The 22,307-nt window shown below is 41.0% G+C and overlaps 1 protein-coding gene across 2 annotated transcripts in view; it reads left to right on the forward strand.

Moving 5' to 3' along the window:
* LOC126425136 (zinc finger protein 775-like) overlaps positions 1–22,307 on the forward strand; it is a 45,559-nt gene that overhangs the window by 18,136 nt on the left and 5,116 nt on the right. For both annotated transcript variants that reach the window (XM_050088079.1, XM_050088078.1), the window contains exon 5: positions 7,545–8,050. In XM_050088079.1, coding sequence (XP_049944036.1) covers positions 7,545–8,050 — 506 coding nt within the window. The remainder of the gene's footprint in view (positions 1–7,544; positions 8,051–22,307) is intronic.

A 22,307-nucleotide genomic window follows, 5' to 3' on the forward strand; every position in this document is an offset into this window, starting at 1 on the left:
CGCAAAACTCTCTGCACATGCCTATAGAATATATAGGAAGGGTGCCAGAGAAAATAGTGCAACAGTGTCAGAAAATGGGGTTGAGAATAGACTTTTGTGCAAGTGAAACTCTTCATTGTAAGTTAAAATGTGATACACGTAAACAAAGTTGCAAATTTAGTACATCGGACATTGGATATGTGCAATATTAAGCTCAATGACTGTAATTAACAGTGCATAGGTCAGACTGGTAAAACTTTCGAGATCAGATTTTAAAAAACACACTTTACTATGAAATAACAAGACAGAATTTGGAGAGCATCTAAGAGAAGCTAAACACTCAGTAGGACCAATGGAGGCACATTCTAAAATGTTACACACAACATCTTAAGGGAATTTTTGACTGTCTTGGAAGAACTTGAAATATATGGACAACATATGAAAGAAATAGATAAATAGTCTTCAGAGTGGCTTCAGGAATTCGGTGTATTTCAAGAATTTTGACGAAGTCCTCAGACAGCCCAGTCAGGAGCAATGTGCTACGCTCTCATGTAGCAGAAGACGACTTCTGCAGCTTGCTGCACTCGCTGGCAGTGTGGGTGCAGGCAAACTGAGCCCAATGTATGCAAGCATAACATACCTCAGATGCCCTCTGATGAAGAACTTTGTGCACTCAATGTTTTAATTTCATTGTAAATTTTGATAAGATGTTTCACTTATTAGTGTTAGGTGCATTATCGAAATTATTCCATGAAGTTTCAGGATTGCATTGGATGACATAGACAGTTTCCGATGGTATTTCAGCCAACAACCATTCAGCCATCTTCAGATGAGCGTGTTATACATTGACAATATGTAGATGATAGCTTCTGTAGTGTTGCCCCACAGTGAAGAACTGTCACACTTCCTGCAACACCTGAAATCAATGTACGAGAATATCAAATTTGCGATAGAAGTGAAGAAAGGTGGCTGTCCATTGTTTTGGATGTTTTGGTCAGTCAGAAAGTGGATGGATCATTGGGGCATTCCGTTTATCGTAGTCCCACACGGATAGACCTGCATTTGCAAGTATCTAGGTGCCACCATCCATCACAAACTAGGGGCGTCCTTCAAACACTGGTGCACTGGACACAAGTTGTGTCTGGTGGAGGCAGCCTTGCAAACTACCACAAACACCTAAAGTTTGTGTTCAAACGTAATGGATATTCTCCACATCAGGCCAGCACAACTTTGAGACAGAAGACACGTGACCACCCACAAGATCAAGAGGAGAAGGAGCACGGATTATTCTGCCATGGAAATCTCGGCCTCAGCAAGATATGTCTGGGATACAGTTATTACAGAATCATTGGAAATTCATTTGGCGGAAGATTTTATTAATCCTGATGGCAGCTTTCAGCTGGATAAGGTGTGGGGCCCGCTGATTTCTTTAATATCTTCAGAAAGAAAACGTTTTATGAGTGATGACCCATCTAGTGACAGTTAAATTTTTTAATACCACATCTGAATTTCACCTCGACAAGCCCACATTCTGAAAGAGAGTTTGCATGTGAGTCACCATTATGCATTCGCCAAGACGCCATACATGGAGCAATATTCAAAGAGGATGTGAAACTCAACAGAGGTTTCTCGTGTAGTGACTGCCTTTGCACTTGAATCTCTGCACCAATTTTTGGTATACAATTAGTGATGTGAACTAGAACTCTCCAGTGCAAAACACTCCCGAAGATGGCTGAAAGGTTGTCAGCTATCCAAAATAACTGAGAATTTCATTGTAAAAATCAGAAACTATACTTACGTCATAATGTCCCCAGTCACCTTCAGAGTAGTCACCTCGGGCATCTATGCAATGATCCCAGGGCTGCTACCATTTTTGGAAGCACTCCTGAAAGCCCATCAGGTGAAGGCTGTTTAGAACCCATTGCAATACCTCTTAGATGTCTTCAGTCAAGTCAAAACATAGCCCCCTTCAACACGATTTTCATCTTCAGGGACAGGTAGAAATTGCATGAGTATAGGTCTGGTGAGTGGGGAAGGTGGGGGACTGTTGCCATGTTGTTTTTGGCCAGGAATTCCTTCACAACCGAGATGTGCACACGTGCGTTGTCACGGTGCACCAACCTGTCTTTCTTTTTCCATAGTTCTGGCCATTTGCACCAAACATTTTCCCCCAGTTACCTCGAAACCTTGCAGTAAAACTGCCCATTGACAGTCTGACCAGATAGAACAAACTCCTTATACACTAATCTCTGAATGTCGAAAAAAGTGATCAACACTGACTTCACGTTGCTGCGAACTTGTCGAGCTTTTTTTGACCTTGTAGAGTGTGGCATTTTCCATTGTCATGATTGCTGCTTTGTTTGAGGATCATAACCAGAGACCCAATATTCATCACCTGTTACATCTCTGGATAAGAATTTTGGGCGCTCTCAATCCCTTTATTGCAGCTCAGTGCACGTCTGCATCCTTAAGTTTCATTGGTTAGTGTTGAGAAGGCAAGGGGTAAACTTCGCTGCAATGTGTCTTGTGTTCAGTTCTTCAGCTAGAATTCGTCAACATGTACGGTACGACAGCCCAAATCTGTTACAAACATCATGAGTTGTCTGCCTTCGGTCTTTGCGAATCATGTCACTCACTTTTGTGATTATTTCTGGTATTGTGAATGTTGATGGTTGACAAGAATGTTTTTCCTCTTTTACAGATGCTCAGCCTTCCTTGAAACACTCAAATGTTCCTGCTTGACTCAGTGCACTCTCACCAAATCCCTCTGTCAGCATGCGATGGGTTTCAGATGCAATTTTCTCCAACTTAAAACAAAATTTGATTCAAATCTGTTGCTTCTTCTCATTATCCTTTTTACAATTCACAGAAGCACTGAAACACATCCTGATATGCACCACTATAATGCACAACTGCATGTACCAAAGATGATGCAGTAGCCAAGATGTGTACCTCGTGACGTCTGGCAGCAGAATGTCATGCTGCTACTGGTTTGACCGGTGCAATGAAATTTTTGAATACTTTGGGTAGTACCTCATATTATGGCAAGAAGTCAGTGCCATTCTACTGCAATCCTGAAACTTCACAGAATACTCTTTAAGCCAGGAAAGTTTCAAAAATCACATTATTTATATTGCTTTTTAATTTTAAATTAGAAACCTCTTTGTAACCTTTTAATACCACACAACATCAATGCTTTTCATGCCTCCTCTATCCAACATCCATGACACATGGGTTTTTCTGTATGATGCATAGTGGATTTAATAAAATGCTAGATGCCGCAGAATGCTTCCACAAGCACGCAGTTGTGCTGTTACTTTTATTTTGTTTTGACTGTGTTCATTTTAAAGAATTTTGACTTTTCACAACTCATAAGTAATCAGGCACAATTCTAAGAATTTAAAATATACTGGAGTGTGTGTTATCTGTTTATTTGGGTACAATTTTTAAAAAAATATGTACCTTTCAAATTTTTTTCAATTTATACTATCTACAGAAATAGCTATTTATTAATGATTTATTTTATTTTATTTTTGGATCTGAAGATGATCATTAAATGTGACCCAATGTAATTATTTAGTGGTACTAGTTATAACTGAAGCTGTTATAATGAATTTTATGAAAGAGTTTTAACAGTTGCAGAATCACTTGCGACAGTATGTCACCCATTACTAAGATTTCTCGGTGTTTTGTACATGAGATCGTGACTAAACTATTAAGGTACTACTAGTTCTGTGCTCACTGAATTGCAAAAATCAGAGGCAGTAAGATATTATTCAAGGGCAATTTGTTAACTTGTTAAGAGATATAATAAGTGGAGCTTCCTGGCAGACTGAAACTGTGTGCCAGCCCAGGACTCCACCGGTAAGAGCGTTGTCTGCAAAGGGCAGAGGTCCTGGTCCAGCACACAGTTTTAATCTACCAAGAAGTTTCAAATCAGAAAACACTTCACTGCAGAGTGAAAGACTCATTCTGGAGATATCATAAATGCTGAAATCCAAATGGAGATTACATAGAGAAGTAGTACAAAGAGACAGCTTTCGTAATAAATTTTCTTACAGTGCAGCAGTATTTTGTTTATAACCTAACACTGATAGCTTTCTGGGTAGCACACCTAAATCTGTAGAAAATAAAAATAAATTATACCTTGATAAGAGGCAGGGTCATGGGCATTTTAATTTTGCTGTGGAGACAAACAGTTATAAAATAATGTACATTGTTTTTACATATTTATTGCTTTGTTTGGTAAACAATGTGTCCTTTAAATACGAAGGTTGTCCAGAAAGTAGGTTCCAATCAGTCACGAAATGGACACCACAGTGAAAACCCGATGAAGCTTTGCACAGATGTGTTGGACAGTGTCTCTAGTATGATTGTCGATAGCATCAAGACGCTCTTTGCAGTTGTGAGCACACTGTGAGCGAGTAAAGGTACCTAGAACAACGATTTCTCTGACCAAGTAGGAGGGCCCGCTGAGAGGCTTCACCTTAATGAATGCAGTCCACCTAACACAACTGTCATGCACTTCCTTCTCCATGGTAATCCTCAGCCACACTCTGCAGGTGCAGTGAAGACGCCCCTGCAGCCGTTTTGATGGGAAGTGTTCGATCACCCACAACACAGCCCTAATTGGCTCGTCCTGAGTATCATCTCTGTTCCCAGGAAACATTGGATACGAAGACAAAACTTGGACGCAGGCTACACGCTATAGGCCAGCATAGAGAGTTGGAGCGGTGACTATGTAGAGAAGTATCTGCAAAGTTTAGCTAACTCTTACAAATAATATGTTTCTGATTTTCACTGTGGTTTCAGTTTAGTGACCGATCAGAACTTACTTTCTGGACAACCCTCGTAAAAATTACATACTTCTATTGACGTAAGGTATCTCCCTAAAAAGTTACCATTACACCTGTACTAAACATATGACATTTATTGGTTGTATACATTTTCATAAAACAATGAGAAATAAAATATACAGAAATAAATTGTTTACATTAAATTTTATCTTCGCTGCTTCTCTTGCTTAGACTGTCGTCTGTGCCACCCATATTTTTAATCACCATCATCATCCTAACAGGGAAGCTGTGTGAAATTCATTTGTTGTCACAAATATTGGGGTTTTTTTTACACACACACACACACACACAGAGTGGATTTTGCTTCTATACTGGCCTTAGAATGTTACAATGTGGTTTGCTAGAAAAATATATTTTATGCCTGCCACTCTCTCATTGGCTGTGTAGAACCAGCAGCTGACACATCCCCTTGTCATTTGTGTCAGACCTCACAGTGTGTCTTCAACTTTTATAGTCCTGTCTTCCTCAGTTGCATGGAATATTACGGTATATTAATAATTTTTACTTATGGACCGCCTGACAGCAACTGAATAAAACACAATTTTAGTGCCATATGCATTTCACCTTTATTTTCTGCAAGGCATCATCAGTGGCAGGTTGCGTGGACAATTTCTTACATATTACGCTCCTGTTGCATTTTTGGTCTTGTTCTTCTTCTTATGAATGCCAATTTGCGGTTTTTTCCCCATTCCACAACACTATGCACTGAATGCTTGTTTTAAAGCAAGCATAAGTAAAAATTATTAATATACCGTAAAACTCACAGTGAGTGTTGACAACATTGCTGCACGGAACAAGCAAGTACACCGTTGGTCCCAGTCTAGACTTTTAACATCTCCTTCAGAAATGTATGCTACTGTTGAGGAGTTGTCCAGTTTTAAAATCAGTTCAATTCTGAGTGCAAATGGATTCAGGCAAACTACAGTTTGTCAGTTCTGTGTGATTTGTGTTGGTAGACATTTAATTTTGGATTAATTTTCCTTCTCGTTTCATATGAATGTCATTATCTTGTTCTAAATCTGATTTAAAAGCTGGTAACATTTTCTGATTTTCGCCTTTGAATGTTACCTTTAGTTAAAAAGCAGCATAAATGTATTTGAGCAGTATTTATATATGCATGAGAACCAGTGGCAGATACAGAAAACCCTCAAGGAGGGGGCACTAAAAATATCTTGAGCTACCTTTACTTTTACCGTAATAAAAAATAATCAACTCACATGCAAAGTTTAAGAAATTCTTATTTAAACTGATTATACACATATACAAGACAATGCCATCTTATGATATAAAAAAGTTACAGTTGTGGTTCTCTTCCTTAAATGATGAATTCTATGCACCTATTCTTTCTGGTAAATTGGTTACGCCACAATGTTGAAAAACTTCTTTCTATTGTAGTAGTAGATCCAGGTAGACAAGCAAGTATTTTGTACAGTGCGTGCAAAGTATGATAGTCAGATCTAGGACAGACAGACATCACTTACATAACAGAAGCACAATCATTAAGGGTGTTTATGCTCATTTCCTTATATTGAAGAATTTCTCTCATTAGTCTCTTTTTAATCTCAAAACAGTAGAATATTCACAACTTGTCCCGAACAAATGACAGACAGAATAACGTATTGAGATCTCATAGGTATGTGTTAGCTATCTATGTGCCAGACAGAAACGTATAAAATACGATGACGTGGACGTGCGTGCTGCAGTCGAGTCGACTGATGAAAGACACGAATGACTAGCGTGCGAGATGACTGGCAGGAGCAGTGTGGGTGGCAATGCGGGCAGCCCCACTAGGGGGTGATATGTATCCACCACTGATGAGAACTTCTATTGCAAACCTATTCAAATACAACACAAGTTTGTGAGTTGATAGAATTTAATGCTATTTCCTCTTGCATTTCGCAAAAGTGTCAATTTTTTTGAGCAAAGCATTAGATTGTGTTTAATTCATAGTTTCTCAAAAATCCATCCTTTGCACGAACACCACGATGAAATGTCACATGATTGATTGGGCAAGATCAATACTGTGTCGAGTGCCTCTGCATATCGGTAAATCTTGGGCCTATTCAGATTCAAGTATTATTTGCTAAGCTCTATCCTTTGGAACTCTTCAAAATAAACTTTTACAAAACGTCAATAGGCACAGCTTCATATGTAAATATAAGACAACCCCTATATTAATCTATTAAACACTGTGAAAACGTTTACCTCAGCAGAAATAGTTTAACCTGCAAATACAAGATGACCCCGTATTTTTCAACTGTTGAATTTGGGAAAAACCTTGTCTCATGATTGGGTGATTTGGTAATAGCTAAGATAGAGGTGAAGAAATCACCACCACCACACTAGCTCCGCTGATTATAAAGAGATTGAAGAGAATGTATGAAAAGATAAAATAAATTATTTAATTAGATGAGGGAGATGAAAATTTAGTTGTAAACAGAATTGGAATTCTATAGTAGGAAAATAATGAGAAAGAAAAATAGTAGGAGAACATGGACTGTAGAAAAGGAATGAAATGGGAAACCTCCTATCAGAATTTTGCACTCAGCACAATGTTATAATTGCTTATATTTTGTTCAAAAATTGTGACAGAAGGTGATAGTTGTTTTACAGTATGACATTGCACCGTACCCAGAAAGCTTTTACGTCACATGACTCCAGTCGCAGAGGCTTAATCAATTATAATATGGCCTTTCTGTTTGTTGCCAGGCTGTTTATTAATGTGCGGTCAGACACCTACCCTAGTATTTGTGGAGGGTTCTTGGCCCGGTGGGCCGAACGGGGGAGGTGGCGACGGAAGCTGCATTCCCGGAGGTCCGCCTCAGCTGCAGGGACATCCCGGAATGCACCTCCAGCCACACCCGGGTCCCGGCCCGGTCCCCGGAGGCCCACCGTACCCACCGGGCCTGCCGTGGCAATACCAGTGCCCACGCTGCGACCGCCGCTTCGCGACCCTCCAGGAACTGCGCTCGCACGAGCCCGGCAGTGGCGTGCTCTGCCGCACGCCTACCATGGGCCCACCGCCCGTGCCTCCCGGTCCCGGCAGTACGAGGGGTGGCCTCGCACCCCGCGGGCGAGGCGGCAGAGGTGGCGGGCGTACCCCGAGGAAGAAGAAGGCACCCGGTAGCAGTGGTGGCCCAGGTCGAGCTGGAGGAGACAGCACGGAGACCAAGGAGGAGCCGACCGGTAGATTCGTGTGTTCTGTCTGTGAGAAGGTCAGTCGACACCTACATAAATAGCCTGCAAGCTCCTGTAAAGTGCGTGGTGGAGGGTAATTAACAGTTTTCTTTGCTGTTCTATTCACATACTGAGAAAGAGGAAAATGATTTTGTAAATGTCTCTGTACAAGCCCTAATCGCTCGTATCTTTTTCTCAAGAGCTTTAAGCAAGAGATCTGTTGCAGTTATGGAAGCACATACAGCGTGTGTTGTGGAAAGTAATGCGTCACAATTTTTCGTAAGGTGACTGCAAGTCACAGAGAGGTTGGACCAGTTGGGGAGAGGGGGCTAACTTCTTCTGTGAACCTCTACATAGCGGTTGTGTCGAACTTATGTTAGACAAATCTGTTAAAGTGACACTATGCAATAAAATTTTTGCATGAAGCTCAACAAGATGCCACTGAAAAATTTTGGAATGCCTAAGGAAGCATTCTGGGACGATTGCCTTTCCAGATCTCAGTCAAACGGGTGGCACAAGATGTTGTTTCTCAAGAGCTCTAAACAAGGGATCCATTGCAGTTGTTTTGTGTTATGGAAGCACATACAGGGTGTGGTGTGGAAAGTAATGCGTCACAGGGTGGGAGAGGTTGCCAATGAGGCCCATGCCAGATGCCTGTCAACATCACGAGCAGACGACTGTCTGACTTGTGTGCTCCAGTTACTGAATTCAGACTGTCAACTGACTGTTTGCTTGATGTCAGAAATATTAGACTTGCCTAAAATGGTTGTTCATGAGATTGTATCAAAGGAGTTGGCCGTGTGGTAAATTTGCGCAAAATCCGCACTAAAACTTTTGACTGATGTGTGGAAGTAACACCAAGTGGAACTGTGAAGAACTCGAGCAACTCTGTGAAACTGATCCCAATTTCCTGGACAATGTGATCACCAGTGATGTCATGGGTCTTTTAGTATAACCCAAATAGACAAGAGTGCAGAATGGCATAAGACATCGCTGCCGTGCCAGAAGGAGGCTCTCATGAGCAACTCCCAAGTTAAATGGTGCTGTAGTCCTGATCTGGCCCCTGTGGACTTTTTGTTTCCTTGGCTGAAAAGGGACATCAAAGGAAAGCATCTGGGGTTGGTGGACAATGTGCAAGCTACTTTGACGACTTCCCTGAAGAGTATCCTGGTGATGATGCGTGGAAATCACAGTGGCAAAACTGTATCAATGCAGAAGGGTTATACTTCAAAGAATTTTAAGTTGGTGACACAATACTTTCCGGACAGAAAGTGTAATTCACTCAAAGCTACACAGAACACAATTTGAACTTGACTGACACTTGCAATGTATTGAGGACAATGCATGACTGCCATTTGTAGTTAAATACAACAGGGTGATTTCATTTCAAATTACACAGGGCTTGTCAACTTGTGGTCATGAATGTTTCCAGAAAAATATATGTTAGATCTCTGTATCATAAGATTTAAGAAATAAAGTATTTTCATTTTATCTTAATTTTTTTAAATGGTATGGCCCTTTGAAAATGTATATTTTGTAAATAACTCTTATAACACTAGAGAGCAAAAAAAATATAACTAATAAACCAAAAGTATTGGAGACCTGGCATACGTTTTGCATCAAAGCTCTCTGTTAGTGTGCTGAAATTTAGTTGACACCCACACACTTATGGGCTTCCTTTAACTTACAAATTAAGGATGAAAATACAAAATCTAAGTTAATTTTTCCGCTTCTTTTTTTCTGGTTTTTAAAGTCACAGAATGCCATCTTTTCTGTCATATTACCAGATACTACCCCCCCCCCCCCCCTCCCCCATGTACCCTGAACCTTGTCGTTGGTGGGGAGGCTTGCGTGCCTCAGCAATACAGCTAGCCGTACCGTAGGTGCAACCATAACGGAGGGGTATCTGTTGAGATGCCAGACAAACATGTGGCTCCTGAAGAGGGCAGCAGCCTTTTCAGTAGTTGCAGGGGCAGTAGTCTGAATGATTGACTGATCTGGCCTTGTAACATTAACCAAAACAGCCTTGCTGTGCTGGTGCTTTGAATAGCTGAAGGCAAGAGGAAACTACAGCCATAATTTAAAAAGGGAAATGGATAGTTTAAAGTTAGATATAGTGGGAACTAGTGAAGTTTGGTGGCAGGAGGAACAAGACTTCCGATCAGGTGAGTACAGGGTTATAAATACAAAATCAAATATAGGAAATGCTGGAGTAGGTTTAATAATGAATAAAAAAATAGGAGTGTGGGTAAGCTACTACAAACAGCACAGTGAACGCATTATTGTGGCCAAGATCGGCACGAAGCCCACGCCTACTACAGTAGTACAAATTTATATACCTACTAGCTATGCAGATGACGAAGAGATTGATGAAATGTATGATGAGATAAAAGAAATTATTCAGATAGTGAAGGGAGACGAAAATTTAGTAGTCATGAGTGACTCGAATTCGACAGTAGGAAAAGGAAGAGAAGGAAACGTAGTGGGTGAATATGGATTGGGGGTAAGAAATGAAAGAGGAAGCCGCCTGGTAGAATTTTGCACAGAGCATAACTTAATCATAGCTAACACTTGGTTCAAGAATCATAAAAGAAGGTTGTATACATGGAAGAAACCTGGAGATACTGGAAGGTTTCAGATAGATTATATAATGATAAGAAAGAGATTTAGGAACAAGGTTTTAAATTGTAAGACATTTCCAGGGGCAGATGTGGACTCTGACCACAATCTATTGGTTCTGAACTGTAGATTAAAACTGAAGACTGCAAAAAGGTGGGAATTTAAGGAGATGGGACCTGGATAAACTGACTAAACCAGAGGTTATATGCAGTTTCAGGGAGAGCATAAGGGAACAATTGACAAGAATGGGGGAAAGAAATACAGTAGAAGAAGAATGGGTAGCTTTGAGGGATGAAGTAGTGAAGGCAGCAGAGGATCAAGTAGGTAAAAAGATGAGGGCTGGTAGAAATTCTTGGGTAACGGAAGAAATATTGAATTTAATTGATGCAAGGAGAAAATGTAAAAATGCAGTAAATGAAGCAGGCGAAAAGGAATACAAAGTCTCAAAAATGAGATCGACAGTAAGTGCAAAATGGTGAAGCAGGGATGGCTAGAGGACAAATGTAAGGATGTAGAGGCATATATCACTTGGGTTAAGATAGATACTGCCTACAGGAAAATCAAAGAGACTTTTGGAGAAAAGAGAACCACTTGTATGAATATCAAGAGCTCAAATGGAAACCCAGTTCTAAACAAAGAGGGGAAAGTAGAAAGGTGGAAATAGTATATAGAGGGTCTATACAAGGGCGGTGTACTTGATGACAATATAAATGGAAATGGAAGAGGATGTAGATGAAGATGAAATGGGAGATATGATTCTGCGTGAAGAGTTTGATAGAGCACTGAAAGTCCTAAGTCTAAACAAGGCCCTGGGAGTAGACAACATTCCATTAGAACTACTGATAGCCTTGGAAGAGCCAGCCCTGACAAAACTCTACCATCTGGTGAGCAAGATGTATGAGACAGGCGAAATACCCTCAGACTTCAAGAAGAATATAATAACTCCAATCCCAAAAAAAGCGGGTGTTGACAGATGTGAAAATTACCAAATTATCAGTTTAATAAGTCACAGCTGCAAAATACTAACGCAAATTCTTTACAGACGAATGGAAAAACTGGTAGAAACTGACCTCGGGGAAGATCAGTGTGGATTCCATAGAAATATTGGAACAAGTGAGGAAATACTGACCCTACGACTTATCTTAGAAGATACATTAAGGAACAGCAAACCTACCCGCCAGTACCTCGTCTCCTACCTTCCAAACTTTACAGAAGCTCTCCTATGAACCTTGAAGAACTAGCACTCCTGAAAGAAAGGATATACGTTTGGAAGGTAGGAGACGAGGTACTGGCAGAAGTAAAGCTGTGAGGACGGGGCGTGAGTCGTGCTTGGGTAGCTCAGTTGGTAGAGCACTTGCCCTGTGAAAGGCACACAGTTTTAATTTGCCAGGAAGTTTCATATCAGGACACACTCCGCTGCAGAGTGAAAATCTCATTCTGGAAACATCTGCCAGGCTGTGGCTAAGCCATGTCTCCGCAATATTAGTTTTTTTTTTACATTGAGAGTAGAGCTAGGTGTGCATAAAAATTTTTTCACATTTTATACAGACAAGTACTGCCCACTCTGATTGTACATTCCTTAAGTACAATGACCAACTAATGTACTATGAAATTTTTAGAATATTTAAGATGGAAGGGTTTGGAAAAAAGGATTTCTAAATAACCAAAAAATTTTATATTCTTCCATCTTTATGTACAAATATTTTGATAGTTTAAGAATTTCATGCATTACTATCATAGCTGACAGTTAGTTTCTCAAGACAGTTAACATCCTGTGGGTATTCATATTTCCAAAACATAATTTTGAAATTCGCAAAAAGTTACAAATTTTCATAGTTTGTTTTAAAAAAGTGAAAAAAAGCTTAGAAGTGTGCGTGTGTTAATCATGTCTCAAAGTATTTATGGAAAATAAATTCAAATCTCTATCACTTTTAGTTTCTTTATTACAGTTTTTCAATTTCCTCTTTTATTATTACACTTTAACATATACTCTTATTTAGAGAGATCTGTAGCATTTTAACAAATCATCAGAAAATCAAAATTTTGTAGTTTTGGAGATGTATCATGTGGAACTTAACATATATTTTTTTCAGCAAACTTTGAAATAGTGATGTGACACATTCATTCTTGACCTGTGTGATTTGAGATGAAATCGCCCAACAGTGCAACCTGCAGGCTTGGCTAGAATCTGCATTTCTTTCCAAACATACTTTTCTCGTTGTGGTTCAACATTTTGTGGTTCAACATTTTTGTCAAACTTCTATATACTGGGAACATTAGAGATGCTATTACGCTTTGTTGTGGCATGCGTGACGTTATTTTCACTTCTGTGAAACTTTCAGCACCCAGTATAATGTGTTCCCCAGCCAGTCACCTATTTGTGAAAATACTCTATATAATCATCATTAACTTCAGTTTGCTGCTCTGCAAGCAGGTTCTTGTTGTCTCTACTTTTTGTGGTCAGCCACTTGTTGCTCCAGGTTTCGGTATTTACAGTCATTCACTGAGCAGATCGTATCCTTGTAAATCAGCTTTTAAATTCAGCAATTCTTTGTCAGTACCAGTTAGTTTCTTAGCCAATATTCATTTACACCCAGTAACTGCCTTACTTCTTCTGCTGGTCATCAGCACCTCTTTCTTTGTCACTCTGCTTACTCATTTTTTTTCATTCTCTACCATACATACATTGTAGAAGCCTCCAGCCAATTCCTTTCTTTTTTACTGCCTTCTTCTTCTTTTTCTTCGGTTATTTATTATTTTTTATTTTATTGATGTATCCGAATGGTTTCTCGTGGCACATATATTTTATTGATAAAAGTCCATCAGCTATCTACATTAAAGTGTTTGAAGTTTTTATGTGACATATTTATTTCTGAGAAAGAACTCCATAGTCAGGGTATTCAAGAACCATTCAGAGTTTTTCATCATTACCTGGCAAAACAGATGGATTTGCACACTCGGAGAACATGCTACACTGGTGGTCAGTGCTGAATTTCTTCCATTTTATCAAATGAAAGTACAAATTCCTGTAATGAGTCATATTTTATTTGTAATGTAAATACGCACTGCTATAGCAAGAACAAGCATGATTTTATCAAGAACAAGCAAGATTTATGAAACATGTACTGTACAGTGTAACATGTAAGATACAGTGAAGTACAGATTGTGCGTAGTGCTGAACATATTGGCTGGACAACAGTAATACAGGTTACAGTATAGGTTGAGCACTCATTTGCATTCACTTAAATAATACTTTTTCTTTGGCAGCTCACTAGAGTGCACCAGGGGCCGATTGAGGTGGCCTCTATAAGCGGACATGTGAACTGTATGGATGTGTGATCTCTGAAATCTTGCACATCATGAGTGAAGGTACATCAGTCCTCCCTTCTAGGTAGTGGGAAAACCACATACATACATACTTTCATACATACATACATAAAAACAAAAGGCACAAAAATATGTGGTGCAGAAAAAATACATGGTACAGAAAAAGCACTAGTACCAAAAAATTCTGGCACGATGAAAAAAGCACTGAACTCACAAGGCTCTGAGATTACAAGCTACAGAAAACACCAATGACAGAGCTGATGTCCATTTTGCCGCCCGACAACAGTGGCTGTGGTGGCGGCAGAAGTGATGAGGGGGCAGGTTCGCACTCTGTCCCACCCCCTCGTGAGAGGCCGTGGGGCAGGACAAGGGTCAGCATCTCCATAGCGACATCCTTGTCAAGGTCAGCAGACGGTACTGGAGGTGTCACTGGGAGTGTTGGAGACAATGGCCACATAGGATCCAGCATCGGGGGCGGCAGCTGCTGTGGTGTCAGGAGCAGCGGGGGCTGCACTGGCGACGGCAGTCAAAGAGTGGGGGCAGAGGCAGTAACCCCAGGCAGTGACCCCTACTGTGGTGTGAACCAAACTGTCTGTGACACAGGAACAGGCATCGGTGGGTGCACAGGAGGTGATGGCCCCTCTGGAACAGACCCCACCCCCTGGTGTGTGGCCACAGGTGTTTGAACTGATGCTACATCTGCCCATCAGGAGTGCAGATGATGCACAGGTGCCGACTGCAGTGACACTCGATGGCAGCAGGAAACTAGTTCGGCCAGCAGCCGAAACCATGAGCCCAGACAGGTGCACCCAGCCAGAAACGTTGCAGAGGCGGCAGTGCCGACGGACATGGCGTCGAGAGCAGCAGGTTACGGAGTGTCCAGCTCCACTGGATTCTTGTCCCCGCACTGGAGTGAAATGGTACGAACTAAAAAAAAAGGTCTAAAACAGCTTCAGGGGACCTACTGGATACATAAGGTCACACATGAGTTTTAAACATCCGAACCATGCCTTCAGCCTCACCCTTAGATTGAGGATGAAACAGGGCAGCTGTGAGATGGCAAACACCACTATCCTGGCAAAAAGATGCAAATTCTCATGAAACAGACTGGGTTCCATTATTGGTAACTGCGGTATACAGAAGTCCCTCAATTGTAAAAATCTTAGACAGGGCCGAAATAGTGGTCACAGTGGGTGTGGACAGGCAATGTGCCATGTAGGGAAATTGGGAATAGATGTCCACTGTAATGAGTCAATACCAATTAGGAAGGGCCCAGCAAAATCAACATATAGATGCTCTCACAGGTGCTGCGGCGTTAGCCAGGGGGAAAAAAAGATAGTCTCAGGGCTGCTCGTAGCTGAACCCAGTTATGCAAGCACAATAAGCCATGCAATGTCCCGATCTATGCTCAGGCAATACACATGCCCGCAGGCCAAAGTTATGATGCGAAAGGGACGGATGTGCAGAAGCCGCTGTACAGTACGGCATAAGGAGGCAGGAATCACAAGCCAGGGAGCAACATCCTCCATAGCTAACAAAAGAACCCCATCAAATACACTAAAGGTGGGGTTAGAGGGAGAAGTAATTATGCAAGGAACCCGAGGCGTGGCCCAGGGGTTTTCCTGGCCAACCATGCTACGCAAAAGAGAGGACAAGATGACCTGACTAAGTACAGGATTTGCAATGACAACCGTTGCTGTTGTGGAACTAGTGATGGGAAAACCATCAACCACATTCTGGTTCTCAGTACCTAAATGGAAACAAAGCAACTCTTCTTGATTGAACCCAGATTCAGCCAGATCGGAAGCCAAGATAAGGCATCAGTGTTGGCATATTGCACTGTCGGCCAGTAAAGGATCTGTTAATGATAAGAGGAGAGCCCACTGCTGCAAATTATGCGTCACCTCATCCAACACGGAAGCTGTAGGGTTGAAAAGAGCAACCAGTGGCTTGTATCTCTGATTAAATGGAACTTAGAACCATACAAGAAAGTGTGAAATTTCATGAGGACGAACGCAATTGCTAAAGCCTCCTTTACAATCTGAGAATGCCACTGCTGAGCGGGATTTAAGGTCTTAGAAGCATAAGCAACAGGTCATTTTGCTGTGGTTTGTTTGTGTACCAAGACCATGCTGAGACTGTGCTGATCTAGCTGAAAAGTGGCCAGACATGGGGCAAATTGAAGCTTAGATTTTAGCAAAGTGAACACTCAGTCACCAGCTGGGGACCAGGAAAAAGGCACATTTTCACACACAAGTGTGTGCAGGGTCCGAGCAATAGTGTATGCATCTGGTAAAAATGTTTGGTAGTACGCAGCTTAAACTAGAAACAGCTTTAGTTCATTAACGGAGGTCAGCCACAGCAAAGCCGAGATTGTGTCAACAGGGTGATGCAACAGCTTGACTGCAGTACAAGAAACCTCAAAACCTAGATACTCAACTGATGGCTGAAAAAAATTGAGTTTGGGCAAGATTGCACTTGAGACCCACTGACTGCAAACAGAAAACAGTGATCGGAGGTTGCTAAGGCGCTGTTCTGTGGAAGAACCTGACACAGTGATGTCACTGAGGTAGCTGATGCTGAAAAATTGCAGATGTGCTAGCGATACCAAAAGGCAAGTTTGATGTTGGTATATGCTGAACAGTGATGAGGGGCCTAGTGGCATCACCTGACAGGAGCTGGAGGTATGCTTCTGACAAATCAATCTTGGAAAAGTAGTGGCTACCTGATAATTATGTGAGCAGCTCGTGAGGGCTGGGCAAAGGTATGTATCTATCACAGACTGTGCATTAATCGTGACACTGAAGGTATTGGGATGTGGTTGTATCTGAGGTTGTCTGGAAGTACTTTTGTTATTTGGTGTGTGTAACCAATTAGCAAGCTGAGTTTTTGAGTGATTATTTTTCTTTTGGTAATGTCAAGGGCTTTGCTGTAGTCTATAAAGACTACAAAATATTTTTCCCTGGATTCCTTAGTGTATCTTGAGCTTGCTGTGTTATGTAGTTCACTGCATGTAGTGTGCTTATTCCCTTACCAGTTTGGTTTTCTGTTATTTGTGCATCTACTTCAGCAGGAAGCCTGCTGGTGAATATTTCCATGAAATTTTGAAAGGTGTATTTTCCAGGGCTGATCCTCTGTATGGATCTGGGTTGCAGGTTTCTCTTTTCCCATTGAAAAGAATTTTCATTGTTGATGTTATCTATTGCTCTGGAATTTTCCCTTTGCGCAAGTAGTTATTGAATAGTTTTATCCAGTAGTCTTCCAACATGTGATATTCTTTGAGCTGTCCTATATATGTGTTGTCTGGCCCCGAAGATTTTTGCCTTTGTTAACGATTGGTGTATTTCTTGTCTTGTTGGAGGGATGTGGCTTTCTGTTATTTCTGTTGTACTGTATTCACAGTCGGTTTCCTCATGCTCGAGGTTATGCATATTATGCTCATTGTCTAGCACCATCTCCTGTATGATCCACCTTCCTCTTCTCTATTAGTGTTTTGTATGACCTCCTATGCATGGCATATAGTGACAGGTCGTATTGTTGCATAGTGGTTTTGGCTTGGTGTAGTGCAGACAGCATCTTCTGCTGGTCATTATAACATTCGTTATCAAACTGTGGTTGTGATTTCCTGTCTTTTATTTGAGTTTGACAGGATTGCAGAGTCGTTGTACATAGTTCCATTGCTTCCTTTGCTGTTGTAGCTGTATTAAACATGTAGCTTTTTCTGGTTTTCCTAGGCTTTCTTTAACTTCCCTATGTGTAATTTGCCAGATATCCTCTTTTATGTGGGATAGTTAACAGTAATGGCCAATTAAATTCAACAGTTTTCTTATTGGGGCTACCTGTAATGTCCCACGTGCTTTTGGTTATTGCTATTATGCCTTCGTTTCTAAACAATACAAAGTCTATTGTGCTTGTTCCATTAGATGCTTTGTAGGTTTTGAGCTTGGGTTTGTTGATACTGCTCTTTCAAGGGTTTCAAAGATCACTTCTGTTTTAGTGTTTGGTTTGTGTATCCTTTCATTGAGATTGCCTGCAAGGATTACTCTGTTGACAACCTTTGCTTGTGTTAGTATCTACATCTATACTCTGCAAACCAGTGTGAAGTGCATAGCAGAGGGTGTGCCCTAATGTACTGATTATCATGGTATTTTCACACTCCATTCATGTATGGAGCATTGGAAGAATGATTGTTTGAATGCCTCTGTGCATGCTGAAATTATTCTAAATTTGTCCTCGTGATCACCATGTGAGTGATACTTAGGGGTTGTAGTATATTTCTGGAGTCATCATTTAAAACTGTTTCTTGAAGCTTCATTTGTAGACTTTCTCAGGTTAGTTTATGTCTATCTTCAGGAGTCTGCCAGATCAGGTTTGGCAGCATCTCTGTGACACTCTCCCAAGCATCAAACAAACCTGTGACCATCTGTGCTGTCATTCTCTGTATATGTTCAGTATCCTACCTTGTCCTAATTGGTAAGCAACCCACACACTTGAGCAACATTCTAGAATGGGTTACAAGAGTGATTTGTAGACTGATTGCACTTCCACAGTATCCTACCCATAAACCGAAGTCTACCACCTGCTTTACCCATTACTGGACGTACATGATCATTCCATTTCATATCTGTACAAAGTGTTACACCCAAGTATCTGTATGTACTTCTTTTATTCTTCCAATTTCATCTTCTACTGTCATCTGTGGTTGAAACCGCACGTATTATTCTGATGTGATTTGTTTTAACAATAATTGTGTTGTCATCACATTTGCATTATACTTTCCATTATGCATTCCAGAGGATTACATTATTATAATCAGCTGAATTTATGTCAGTTAAAGAGCCATGGATACACTTTACATATGACCTTTGGGAAATCTGTGGCACTACCTTATTAACGGTCTGAAGTTTGTTTAGCTTGTGTACTGTACACTGAGTGAAGCAAAGATGGCAGGTAGCATATTTACTTATGAGGAGAACACAGCAGGTGCCATAACCTGATTTCCCAGAAACTTTGCTCAGGATTCAAAATAAGCAAACAAGTGTCTTCGGCTTGTCCATAGATACTCAACCGTTTCTGAGTAAATGACCATCAAAGTTCGTGTTGTAATTTTAATGCCTTTCAACATGCAGTAGGTTCTGCCCTATTCCAACTGGTAGCGTAGTGGCTAGCATTGTAAACTTCCAGTTTTTCATTCTGTGTTTGAAACCTCATGATTCCCTTTTTACTTTATTTCCTATTTTTCATTTATCTACCCATGTCCATAGAAGGTTACTACCAGAATGTTTCTTATCAAGTTAGGGAATACAAGGACATTATATTAATTGTAAAATTACCACTGAACTTCGCAATAAGTGTCATACACCTATTGTATAATACACACATCGAAAAAAGTTTTGCATCACCCCAGTTCACAGAACTCCTGAAGATGGACTTTCACTGTAGATATTGCATCACAAGCACAATCCCTTTGACTGTTCAGAGATGTCGCTAAACCCGCCTAAAGATGTAAACAACCATTCATGAGCAGCACCTATTAGACGGAGGGGATCCAACAGCCGGTCAGTTTCAGTCATTCCACCAGGACGGAGATACATGGCTCGTGTTGTCTGTAGTTCAACCGTGCCTAGACGGTCAATACCGCGGTTCGATCACATCTGCATTGTTACTTTGTGCCAGAAAGGGCTCTTAACAAGGGAAGTGCCCAGGCATTTCGCAGTGAACCAAAGTGATGTTGTTCGGACATGGAGGAGATACGGAGATGACATGCCTTGCTCAGGCCGCCCAAGGGCTACTACTGCAGTGGATGATCGCTACCTACGGATTATGGCTAGTAGGAACCCTGACAGCAATACCTCCATGTTGAATAACGCTTTTCGTGCAGCCACAGGACATCATGTTATGACTCAAACTGTGAGCAGTTGGCTGCGTGATGTGCAACTTCGCTCTCAGTGTCCATGGTGAGGTCCTTCTTTGCAACCATGGCACCATGCGGTGCAGTACAGATGGACCTATCAACATGCCAAATGGACCACTCAGGTTTGGCATCATATTCTCTTCACCAATGAGTGTCACATATGCCTTCAATCAGACAATTGTCTTAGATGTGTTTGGATGCAACGTGGTCAGGCTGAATGCCTTAGACACACTGTCGAAGAGTGCAGCAAGGTGAAGGTTCCCTGCTCTTTTGGGGTGGCATTATGTGGGGCCAACATACGCCACTGGTGGTCGTGGAAGATGCCATAACGGCCGCACAATACATGAATGCAATCCTCCAACCGATAGTGCAACAATATCAGCAACATATTAGCGAGGCATCCGTCTTCATGGATGACAATTCACACCCCCATCATGCACCTCTTGTGAATGACTTCCTTCAGGATAATGACATCTCTCGACTAAAGTTTTGCATCTCCAGACACGAACCCTATCGAGTATGCTGGGATGGATTGAAAAGGGCTGCTTATAGACGATGTGACCCACCAACCACTCTGAGGGATCTACGCCATATCGCCGTAGAGGACAATCTGGACCAACAGTGCCTTGATGAGCTTGTGGATAGTATGCCATGACAATATAGGCATGCATCAATGCAGGAGGACGTGCTACTGGGTATTGGAGGTTCCAGTATGTACAGCAAGATGGACCACCACGTCTGAAGGTCTCGCTGTATGGTGGTACAACTTGCAATGTGTGGTTTTCATGAGCAATAAAAAGGGCAGAAATGATGTTTTTGTTGATCTCTATTCCAATTTTCTGAACTCTCGGAATCAAGGTGATGCAAAACTTTTTTTGATGTGGGTATATGTCTATGGTGTTTTCAGTGCTTACAACCTTTTATAAATTTTCACAATTTTCTATTTAAATCTTATATCAATTCTTAATTCTTATATTTTATTCTTATGTGGATGGGTAATACCGATTATATAACATTCGAAACATAGAAACTGCGAACACCAAGAGCATCACATAAGGTCAGGTTTGCCACAGTGAGATTTCTTCATATGAATATCACTCGGGAAAGGAAACATCATTGCTGAAGATTTCACTGGCAATAATTTTGTGACAATATAATGGATGACATTTCCGAAAACTGGCACTTGCAATTGATTATGAATTGAGAGATACACTACATGAATTTCACCAATAACAATTCCAAATAATTTTCCACTCTTTTTTATTTTTTATTTTTTATTTATTATTATTTTTTTTTTTTCACCAAGCATACAATTAGTACACAAATAAGGCAGGGTTGCCACAGGTTCTGGAAATCGGAGAATATCAAACATGTCAGGAAAATCAGGGAAATTTGAAAAAAAAAAAAAAACACTGGAAACTCTCATTTTTGTCTCCGTAAATGAAATGATTTGTTTACTAAGGTGTTGTGCATCATCACTGGCTGGATGCAGCTGAGTGCATGTGCACTTCCCTACTCTCTCATTACCACTTCTTCTATCCTTCTTCCCACTCCTCTCAGCTTGGAGTCAGTGCTGCCACCACTTCTTGATGCGAGCCTAGCAGCTGTCAACGAGAGGCAGGGAGGCATGAGGAGTGGTTTGTTTGGATCTGATTCTCAGAGACTGTAGACACAGTAGCTGGAGATGGCAGTCATGTGTGCATGAGTTGAGTCTGAGTGATTGTGTGAATGTGTGTGTGCTCTGTGTTTTCTGAAAAAAGCTGTGGCTGAAAATTAAATTGAGAGAGTGTGACTGTCTTTTCTATGTGTCTGTTTGCGGCTCAGCAATCATCTTTACAGTAAGTTGCTACCTATTCTCATTATTATTGATTCTCAGAGTATTTGAACAAATTATCTGTTGCACGGATTGATCACCATGGTCTCATTTCATCAACATGTTGTCTGTGTCTTGCGAACATCTGACCACGCGAGTAGATTTCCCTGACAAGTCAAAACTGTAGGCCGTTTCTGTGGGTATCTGTTATGGAGTTTGTGTGTGACATAATGCAGTGTGTTTTCATGGTTATGGGCCCAGGACTGCAGTGCTTCTCAGCAGGCCAGAGGCCATGACTGGTGGATTTCAGGAATTGCGACTGTCTTACTGCAAATACGTTTCACAGTGTGGCGCTTTATAGACATTTTATTTGTTCTAGTACATTTCAGCACTTCAGAAGTAGTTTATATGTTAGAAAGTATGGACAATAAGAAGAAGAAAATTGTGTCAGTCACTTGCGGTTTGTATGCTATGTACTCATATATTTCTTGAAGGAAAAATCACAAAATACCTGTAAAATAATAGATATAACACAGTGGGTAATAATCAGCAATAAGGAACATTTTATTGGCAGTCATCTACAGTGTTGGTTTACACAATTCTTCCCCACCTTATACACTTC

The sequence above is a fragment of the Schistocerca serialis genome, chromosome 10 (assembly GCF_023864345.2).
Source record: "Schistocerca serialis cubense isolate TAMUIC-IGC-003099 chromosome 10, iqSchSeri2.2, whole genome shotgun sequence".
Taxonomy (NCBI): domain Eukaryota; kingdom Metazoa; phylum Arthropoda; class Insecta; order Orthoptera; family Acrididae; genus Schistocerca; species Schistocerca serialis.